Below are 10,257 nucleotides of genomic sequence, written 5' to 3'. Positions count from 1 at the left end.
CTCCTCTCTTTTCCTCAACCTCACTGTAAACACATTAGCAAATCATGTTAGTTCTGTCTCCAAAGTATCCCCAGTCCAGTCATTTACCCCCATCTGTGCCTGGTGAAAGCTCTCATCCCCTTTTGCCTGGACCACTGCAGGAGCCCAGCTGGTCTCTCGGCTTCCTGCCTCTACTAATCCTTTCTCCACACACTGTCAGAGCGATGGCTTAAACATGTGAATTAAATCATGTCATTCCCCTGCTTAAATCTCCTCAATCAATTCCTATTGCATGTGAAATAAAATCTAAGTTTCTTATTGTGGTGTAAGGCCCTGAGTAACCTTTTCCCTGCTCTCCAACCACTCTTCCTCTCGCTGGCCTTGATCCAGCCACACTGATTTCCTTGCTAGTCCTTAAACAGGTCAAAGCCTTTCCCATTTAAATACCTCTACCCTTGCTTTCCTTTGGCCTGGAACATTCTTACTCCTGTTCCTCGTCTTTGAGGTCTTAGCTCAGTGTTACCTTCTAGGAAAGGGCTTCCTGTCACCCCACTCTAAGTTAGGACACTGAACCAGAGCTGTGGTTCTCTACCATAGCAACCTGGCTCTGTCCCTTACTGCACATTCCGTATGCTCCTTTGAGACTTTACTTACTTTTTGTTACCTCTCCCCACAACTAGAATGTAAGCTCTGTGAGCCCAGAGACCTTGTCTGTCTTGTTCACTGCTGCATCCCCAGCACCCAGAAAAGTTCCTGGCACATGCAGTTATTGTGAATATTTACCACATAAAAAAATAAGGCTGCAGAGCCAGCCCTTGAGGTCAGTCTTTATGACCCCAAAACTTGTGCCCTTTCTCCTACATTCTGCTCCCAGGGCAGAGTGTGGAATCCGTGGGAAGGGACTTGGCTGAGGGTCAGATCTGGCTTCTGCAGCGACTCTGGGAGTGCCATCGGACAAGTCCTTTCCCCCACTCTGGCCTCAGTTTATCCACCTGTGCTAAGGTATGATGCTCTGAGCCACAGGGACCTTGCCACTGACAGGAACAGAAGCAGATCCCTCTCTATCCAGCAGGTAGAGCCGTTGGCTCTTTTGGACTTGGCTGCCGGGTTCTCTCATTCTGAATGTTGAGATGTCTTCTCATCAAAACGCACACTCTGGGCTTCCCTGGTGGCACAGTGGTTGGGAGTCTGCCTGCTAATGCGGGGGACACGGGTTCGAGCCCTGGTCTGGGAGGATCCCACATGCCGCGGAGCAACTAGGCCCGTGAGCCACAACTGCTGAGCCTGCGCGTCTGGAGCCTGTGCTCCGCAAGAAGTAGAGGCCGCGATAGTGAGAGGCCCGCGCACCGCGATGAAGAGTGGCCCCCACTTGCCACAGCTAGAGAAAACCCTCGCACAGAAACGAAGACCCAACACAACCATAAATAAATAAATAAATAAATAAATAAATAAATAAATAAACGCACACTCTACTAAAACACCAGTGAAGTGTTCATTTTTTGCTCACATTTTAAAACTTTTTAAATGTTCCTTTATTTAATTTTACTTGTTAAAGAAACTTTTTATTTCAGAACAGATTTAGATTTACAGAAATGTTGTGAAAATACTAGTTTCCATATACTCCACACCTATTATTTCCCCTATTATTAACATCATACACTTATATGGTACATTGGTCACATTAATGAGCAAATATCGATACATTATTATTAACTAAAGTCCACACTTTATTCAGGTTTCCTTAGTTTTTTATTTTATTTTATTTTTTTGGCCATGCCAGGGATCTTAGTTTCCAGACCAGGGATCGAACCCGTGCCCCCTGCAGTGGAAGCACGGAGTCCTAACCACTGGACCACCAGGGAATTCCTGGGTTCCTTTAGTTTTTAACCTATGTCTTTTTTCTGTTTCAGGATCCTATCTAGAATACATTACACTTTGTCGTCATGTTTCATTAGGCTCCTCTTGGCTGTCACAGCTTCTCAGACTTCCCTTGTTTTTGATGACCACCAGGGAGGTTTTAGGGTTTTTTTTTTCAGTTGATGAACAGTTTTATTAGAAAATGAACAATTTTTCCCAGTTTTTTGAGACATAATTGACATATAACACTATATAAGTTTAAGGTATATGACATAATGATTTGATATACGTATATATTTCAAAGTGATTGCCCCAGTAAGTTTAGTTAACATACCAGAGGGGTTTGTAGATGGGACTCCAATATGTGTCTTGAGCTTATGGTCACTTAAGGTTCAAAGCTGAAAGATACAATCCTTGGCCCTCTGGGGAACTTAGGCACAAAATTTTTGTGGTAGAAATTGGTAACTTCCTACTCAAGTCCTTAGGCTGATCTTCAGAGGTGGTCCTCTCGATAAAATATTTCTAGTGCACCTGCCGTGTGTTTGGCCCTGTGATCGGCACCAGTGGGGGATGGAGCTGAGACAGGGCCCTTTTGGGGTTTGCAGTCCAGTTCTTTTGTTCAAGTTGGAGAATAGACGCACAGGAAGGCAGAGGGTAGCACTGCACCTTCCTGTTTCACCCAAGGATGTATCCAAGGTGGAGAAAAGGTGACAGGTCCCTGGAATGTCTTCCTTCCCATAGGACCTCTGAAGGGCACGGCCCCAGAGCTGGAGGATTTGGAATGAGAGGGGGTTTAGGGAATTCTCAGTGCTGTGCTCTCAGCTCCTGGAATCCAGCCCCCGTATTTCAATGGGCTGGGGTGAAGGAGACTGGGGCCTGGAGTTTCCTTCCCCACCTTGAGAAAGAAACTTGTAAGCCTTTGTGGTCACCATTGCTTTCTAATTCAGTTTAATAACTTAAGTCCTTTCTGTGCTCCTCAGCTTATAAGAGGCCCCATCAAGTCCGAGCAGCATCTTTGGGAGGTCAGGGCCGTTTCTTTCAGCCCCATTTTACCTGTGAAGAAACTGAGGCTCACGTCCCGCTCGGCAGATAGTCAGTGGAGGTGGAATTTGAATCCAGGTCTTTCTGGCTCCTAATTTTCATTTCTGCCCCCACCATATCCTGTGGTTTTTGGCCCTCAAGCTTGGAGGAAGACAGTGTTTTAGGAAACTTTTTCTGTTGACCCGCTAAGTTATATTCTGCTCAGAAGTTTGGGGTCTGCTTCAGTTTGCAGACTGGGAGGGGAAGAGGTCCCTGCCCCAGCCCAAGCCTGCCCTTCTTGGGTAATCTGGCAGAGGGGACAGGCCAGGGCTTGGATGCAGATGACGTGGGTGTATTGCCCACCTGAGGCTCTCACTAACTGTGGGAGTAAAAAAAATCACTTTTTACTTGTGATCCTCAGTTTCTCCATCAATGAAATGGTGCTTATACACCTGTCCAGAGGCTTTATTGCAGTGAATAAGTGATATAAAATTGTTTGTCAGCTGAAAGCCCCATTCAGGGATAAAAGAGGTGGTTATCATTTCCAATGAGAAGATCCAGAACCCTAAATCCAGGGAAGTTGCTTGCCTGTAGGGCCAGGCTGAAGAAAGAAACTCATGTCCTGAAACTTCAAACTCATGTCCAGGAAAATGTCAAGCTGAATCCCCTACCCATCCCCAGACACTTCTACTCCCTCCCACACTGGAAGCCCTGCAAGCCTGGAGCAGAGAGGAGACTCCAGTATCCTTTAGCATTGGATGCCAAAGCATCTTGAAGCCAAGACGTAGCATCTGTTTCAGCTCCAAACTCTCAGCTTCTAGAACAGGGTGAGCCACACACAGAACACTCAGGTGTTGAGTGAATGAATGAATGAGTGCATGAGTGAATGAAGAAATGCCAGGGCTGTCAGCAGGTCCAGAGTTTACCTCCTAACCTCCAGGATCCCGTTGGGACCTCTCAACCTTCTGAGTTCACCACCCTTCCCTTTTCACAGAAGTGCATGACACCAGGTGTACCAAAAAGGCAAACTGGACTTTATTATAAAGTTGGCTACAAAGTCACCGCAGCACCACGAGGTGACCACCTGGGCAGTCCCAGGCAGTTGGGCAGCCGGGTGAGTCCCGCACCAGGTACACGCACTCGTGCAAGCACACGTGTGACGGCGGCAGGTCTGCCTTCCTCCATCGGAAAGGAACGTAGCGTCTCTTCGCGCCCCCCACCCCAGGCGCGGGGCGCAAAAGTCACAAGAAGGGCCGCCAGGGCGGCAGAGTCCATCGGAATTGAAATCCCGTTACTGGTGTGTAGAGAATTCTACGTGGGTGTCAAGAGCCCCTCAGGGCACAGGCTGGCCCAGGTGGGCACTACCTTTCCCCCACCAAGGCCCAGGGGTGGCTTGGCCCCCAGGAGTGGAGAACTGGCCCAGGCCCATGGGGCAGCGCGGGGCGGGGGAAGTGAGACTCCCCCATTCTCCGCTTGAAATCCCATTCAAGGAAACTCACTACGAGTGAATACAGATTGAAATGGAAACTGGGATCGCTTGATGTCTCTAAATTTTAAAAAGAAGCTCCCCTCCCTTGCCCTCCCACCTCCCCCCACCTCAAATCCTGCAGGGCCTGGGGAATCGGATCTATCCCCCTCTGGCCCCCAGAACCCCCCCAACAATCCCAGGGGGGTGGAGAGCGGCTCCATGTCTTGATGACAATATGCCATACTTGACGACGTTAAGTCACAGACTTATTCAAAACGTTGGTTCCCCTCCACTTCCATCTGCAGAGAGAGAGATAGAGAGAGAAAACAGTCAGTTAGGCCTATTAGGAAAGATAGGCTGAAGATGTGGTACACTGTTGGCACATAGTATGGGCTTCCAGTATACTGGTCCAATGACTGAATGATCACCAGAGGCTCAGAAGATAAGGGAGTAGTTTGGATGAATGGAGTGAAAATATGTCTGTGGTTTTGGAAAGGATGGAGCCATAGCAGGGACCCTCTGACGGGGCCAGGGGCTGAGTCCCACTCTCTTTCCCAAACTCCTATAAATTCTCACTCTGTATTCCCTTTAGGGGACAAAGAATACTGAGATAGAACTCTAATCCCTCTTCCATCAATTTGTTGCATAACCTTAGGGGAGTTTCTTTAACTTTGGGATCTTGTTTGTCTTCATCTGTAAAATGGGGTGAGGATGGCTGATCGAGGTCCCTCATAGAGTTAAGAAGCACAAACCATTACCCAAGATCCTCTTGCATCTTACCCCACACCCCTAATCTCTGCCCCCCAGGCCTACTTGTCCAGAACTTCCATATTGTTTTCATTAGTTCTTATCCTAACTGCTATCCTACATAGCAGGTGATGTTACTGTACTAATGAAACTGAGGAACAGAGAGGGCAGTTTACTCATCTAATTCCACCCAGCATCTCATTGGCAGGAGAGGAACTTGAGTTCTTGAACATTTTGGCTCAACTCACCTTCATGGAAGCTGTCTTGAACTTGGCTCTGGAGTTGATGCAACTCATCAGTAAACCCATCGTAGGGGAATGCTGAGACACCTGTCTCAAAGGCGGTTTCGTATGTGGCCAGGTCCTCCAGGAAGCTGCTATCTTCTGGGGACAGGTTGTTGCAAGGTGATGGGGCCCCTCCTGGGACTGCTGCCTCAGGATCCTCTGCACTCCATTCCCCATTGGGGTCTGGGGTAGAGAGATCCATGAAGATGTCTTCCACGGGCGTCTCTTCCAGGAATATATCAGGGTCAGCCAGGAAATCCAGATCCTGGCATTTCCAGGGTTTCAGGTCCAGGCTGAGCACAGGGGGGCCAGCTCCTGCCAGGGAAAGGTTAGCGTCCAGGGGCTCCAGCCCCCCAAGTGGCTCTAGCCCACCCGTGCCAGCCTCAGCTGAGAAGGGCCTGTCCATGCCCTGAGCCAACTGGCTGATCTGCTGGATGAGACGGTCTATCTCATTCTGCTCCTTCTCAGAATAGTGGAAGAAACTCTGCTTGACTGGAGAGGCCTCAGGTGTAAGCAGGCCTTCGGGCACCAGGGGGACATCCACAGAAAGGGGGCCCCGGAGCTGGGCTAGGGCCAGGAGTGTGCAGTCCCCATTACCAGGGCTGCTAGGACTTGGGGGCAACTTCTCATAGAGAAAACTGCATCCCTCCTGGGCGAAGTAAGTCTTGGTGGGATTGGGGCTCAGTTGCTCTGGGAAAGTTTGGCTGGGGCTGTTCAGGTGTGCTTGGAATGCTGTGCTTGGAGAATTCACCTGCTCATGGGCAGGGCTGTTCAGAGGCTCTGGGAAGGTGGCAGTGCTGGGAAGCAGCTGATCTGGGAAAGTGGAGGTGCAAGGATCTTCATAGCTTCTGGCTGAGGTTTCAGTCAGTTGGCCTTGTAGTGGGCTAGTCAGCGGATCTGGGAAAGTTGCACTGCTGGGCGTCAATTGATCAGAGAAGGTCACAGTGCTTGGAGTCAGCTGTTCTTGGAGAGAGCTGGATGGAGTGGGCAGGTGGGTCTGGAAGGGCTCATGGAGGCTGAAGAGGAAGGCACAGCCTCCCGGCTGGTGGGGCGTGTAGGGTGGGGTGCACACAAGATCCTTGCTCAGGTCTGCTTGAAGAGAAGGCTCAGGGCCAGATGGGAATGTCAGGTAACTGAAGCCAAGCTCTTTGGGGGGTCGGGGAAGCTCTTCTGGTGTTGAGACAGCACCCAGCTCAGGAGCACTGGGGAAATTGGTGCTTCGGGGAGGCCCCATGGTGAAGAGTGGATTAGGGCCAGAGCATTGTTCCTGGGAGAGGATGTTCTCCGGGAATGAGGGCAGCATGGTCGGGGTGCCCAGGACATAGGCTGCCTGGGTTTCTTCAGAGTTTAACTGCTGGCGGAGGCTCCAGGCTTCTGTATCACTGGAGAGGAGAGAAGAGGCAGCCGGTAAGGGTGTGGTGTCCATTCCCAGAGAAGTTCTCTGATTTTTATCTCCTCCATGTCCACCTCAGCTGCCTCCCAGGCCCCTGGCTTGCAGCTCACCTGATTGGGTAGTTATTGGCAGTAATGGGACCCTCCGGACCTTCTGAATATAAAAGGCAATAAATCCACGCCCAGCCTCCAGGCTTGGCCAGCAGTCTCACCACCATCTCTGCTTGAATATCTCCACTCTCAGCCACTGAGGGGAAAGAAGAGATGCAGAGTTAGGACGCCCATCAGACAGCACCACCTATACTCCCCCCTCGCTGACCTCTCCACTGAATTGGGATATTCATGACATCCTCTTTTCTGACTACCCTAACCTGCACCATTCAACTCCCCACTTTGACCTCACCACTCAGAGTCCCCCAGTTCTGATTCTATTCTCACCTTGACTCCTTACCCTAGTGTTCACCCTATAGCATCCAAAACTGTTAGCCTCTGATATCTCCCCAACATCAGTCTTGATCACAGCCTTTCTTGGTCAGGTTTCCCATGCCCTTTCCCAACTCCCTGTCTTGTCCTCAGCCTCTCTGGACACTCACACAGGCGGTAGTGTTGAGCAGAAGCGTGGCCCAGGTCCTCAGGGTGCAGCAGTCCATACCATGATTTACAGAGCAGTTCACTGCGCTCAAAGCCCAGGTAGATTAGGACACTGGGAAGGTGGAAAGGATGAGGTCAGCTTTCTGTTTTCCCTGCTTGATACCCAGGCATCTCACTCCCTCCCAGGTCTTCTGCACCCTTAGATCCCATCCTCCCTGTCCCTGACTCCAGAATCTAGGGTCCCCTCACCTCTGACATGCCTTTTCCCTGGGGTCTGAACACTCTGGGCTTACCTCTCTGAGATGTCCAGAAGGGCCAGGTCCTTAGCGTGATGGCTGTGGAACATGGCCAAGAAAAGTGAGACAGGGCCAGGACCAGGACCAGGGCCAGGGCCAGGACGGGGTCTTGTCTCCAGTGGAGCACAGAAAGCTGTGAACACAGGATTTCCTGCCCAGTAGGCCCCAGGTGGGTGAGCGTGGAATCGGCCTCGAATAAGCACCAGTTTGTTGCCTGCACTCTGGCGCCTGAGGGACTTGGAGGTGTTGAAGCGACAGCGGAAGAGGCGATCTAGGTGAGTGAAGAGAAAAACTGGTAAGAGAGTGAATGGCTGAGAGAGATGGCAAATGCGAAGGATCAGGGCAGCAGGAGGCATATTGGATTGAGGAAAGGAGAAAGGAGTTCTCACCATTATCCAGAGCAGAGGGCAGGGTGAGTTGCTGGCGCACAGTTAGGTGGTCAGCTGGGTCAATGATGTCGTAGATACTGTCACCCTGGGCAACCAGGTCCACCTGGAGAAAGGTAAAGGAGAGATGACCATTAATGAAGGCAGCAAGAGCCAATCCTTGGCACATAGCATCTTGTAGGCTATAACTTCCTCCCCAGTAATTCTCAGATTCTCAAAAGTGGAAAACTCATTGTGTTCCCATCTGTGCTGCAGTCCAAGCTGAAAGGATCCTCAGCACTCACCATGGAGTGGCCCAGATGCTCGCTCACACTCTCAGAGAGATATAGCAGCTTCCCCTCCGCCGTGAATACAAGCAGGAATCCAGGTAGTGCTGCCACTATGTCTTCAAGCTCTTGAGCTGAGAGAAGCCCTGTGGGGCCCGCCAGAGGAGTGCCTGCAGAGTGAGAAGATAGGGTGAGTCAGGAGTAAGACTGGGAAGCAAAACAGAAGTGAGAAAGACATGGACTGGGTTTCAGAAAATTCTGAGGAATTCCTCATGGACCTGCTTCTGCACACACCTGTTGACCTGCTGCCCGCAGCTCTTGCCCAGGGAACCTGTTGCTGGATCTCTCCAGCCAGCGAGCCCTTCGACTTCTAAGTCGGGGCTGGGGCTTTGGCGGGTCTGTGTTTCAGGACCACGGACAGCGCTCCAAAGCCGACCGAGCGTTCAGCACCGCGGGCAGCGCCTTGCTACCCGGTGGTGCTGTCAGCACCGCGGGCAGCGCTCCACCGGCTGCAGAAGAGCCCTTCCAGTATCGTGAACAGCGTCTGTGCTTCCCCAGGCTTTGGCGGCTCCGTCCCTGTAACTTCCCGGACTTCCCTTCCCTGGCTCCCCGGAGCGCCTCTGCGCTGGTGGGGACTGGGGCCATTCTGTCCTGGCTCTCCTCCTCCCATAAGTCTGGCACCAGGGACACTATCCAGGCTCTCTAATCCTCATTCAGAACTAAGGTGAGGTTTGGACAGAACTCAGGAGGAAAAGTGGGAATTCCTGAGTTCTCCTAGTTCCTTCTCACCCCAGCTCGCCGACACGCTGCCCTAGACCTGCGGCAGTCCCAGTGGGTTCCCTCTGCTTCACTCTCCCCGGCGCGCGCCAGCTCGTGTCTCCGCCCCAGTTTGCTCACCTCCAGCGAAGAAGACGCCCTTGCGAGTGTAGATGCAGGCAAGACTCATAATGTGCAGGTAGGACAGCCGGACCTTGTCCGCTTCAGCCAGCGGCAGCAGCTCCTTGAGGTTCCGGATCTCAGCGTTGATCTGGTCGCGGCGCGCCTTGGAGGCGCCCTTGGTGGAGCGATACATGACTAGCGGCTGCGGAGCTCCAGCTCGGGCGCTCCGAACACCTGCGTTCCTGTCCCGACGCACCGGTGGCTTCCTCCTTGCTTCCCCGTCTCTCGCTCAGGCTCTTTCTCTCTCTGTCTCCTCTCCTGGGCTCCGCTCGGTTGCGCTGCCCCCCTCGCCTGCCTTGTTCCGCCTTATATAGCTCCTGTCAGGCGTGGGGGGCTCGCTTTAGAGAAAGGGGGGGCGGGAGGCTGGGCTAAGCAAGCTGCAGCGGGAGCTGCTGGCTGGGGTTGGGGGGGGCGCGCTCCTCCTCCCTCCCAGGCTTCCGACGTCATCCCATGACGTAGAACGAGAGCGGGAGGGGTGCCGGGGGGAGGGGGAGAACGCAGGCTGCGGAGGGGGCCGCGGCTGGTGGCAGCTGCGCCGAGAGGCAGGCGCTGCTTTAGGAAGGCCTGAAAGGGGGTGCAGGGACCCAGGTATCCTAACGTATTCAGCTGAGGGAAGGGACAGGGCAAGGGTTGGGGCGGTCTGAAGCCCCTGGCAGGAGAGTCTGTAGAGGGCAGGAGGGGCTGATTCTGACAATGATATTTCTGAAGAGATAAAGGAAAGGGGAAGAGCAGGGTCGTACACAAATCCCCCCTCCCTATTTGCCAAAGGTCAAGTTCGTCTGGGGCGGGGGGATGGGGGTGGGGAGAAGGACCTTCCTTGGCCTCTGTGGGATAGGTCGCAGCTGGGGTTTCTCTCTAGGGATTACTCAATCCGGGATTCCCTTAGTCACTTTCAAAGAACAAATCTCCTCCTCCCCCCTTTCCAAACCCGGGCCTTGCTAATTTAGCAGGGGGAGTCTGGGGGGGGGGGTGGTTCTAAGTCCCTAGGATGGGTGGGAAAAGGGTCCTGAGGTCCTGAGGGAGAGGAACCAG

General features: G+C 52.4%; 1 protein-coding gene across 1 annotated transcript; it reads right to left on the bottom strand.

Moving 5' to 3' along the window:
* Positions 1 to 4,541: 4,541 nt before the first annotated feature.
* NPAS4 (neuronal PAS domain protein 4) lies at positions 4,542 to 9,440 on the bottom strand. The gene is made up of 8 exons (XM_036861396.1): positions 9,184 to 9,440; positions 8,305 to 8,456; positions 8,024 to 8,126; positions 7,632 to 7,905; positions 7,341 to 7,450; positions 6,859 to 6,994; positions 5,320 to 6,737; positions 4,542 to 4,623 (listed from the first exon to the last, which is right to left on the bottom strand). The coding sequence occupies exons 1-8, from the start codon at positions 9,356 to 9,358 to the stop codon at positions 4,595 to 4,597; spliced, it is 2,397 nt and encodes a 798-aa protein (XP_036717291.1). The 5' UTR covers positions 9,359 to 9,440; the 3' UTR covers positions 4,542 to 4,594.
* Between the last annotated feature and the right edge of the window lie 817 nt (positions 9,441 to 10,257).

Source organism: Balaenoptera musculus, chromosome 8 (genome assembly GCF_009873245.2).
Source record: "Balaenoptera musculus isolate JJ_BM4_2016_0621 chromosome 8, mBalMus1.pri.v3, whole genome shotgun sequence".
NCBI lineage: Eukaryota > Metazoa > Chordata > Mammalia > Artiodactyla > Balaenopteridae > Balaenoptera > Balaenoptera musculus.
Note: the sequence above shows the minus strand (reverse complement) of the source record. Positions and strands in the feature narration are given on the sequence as shown.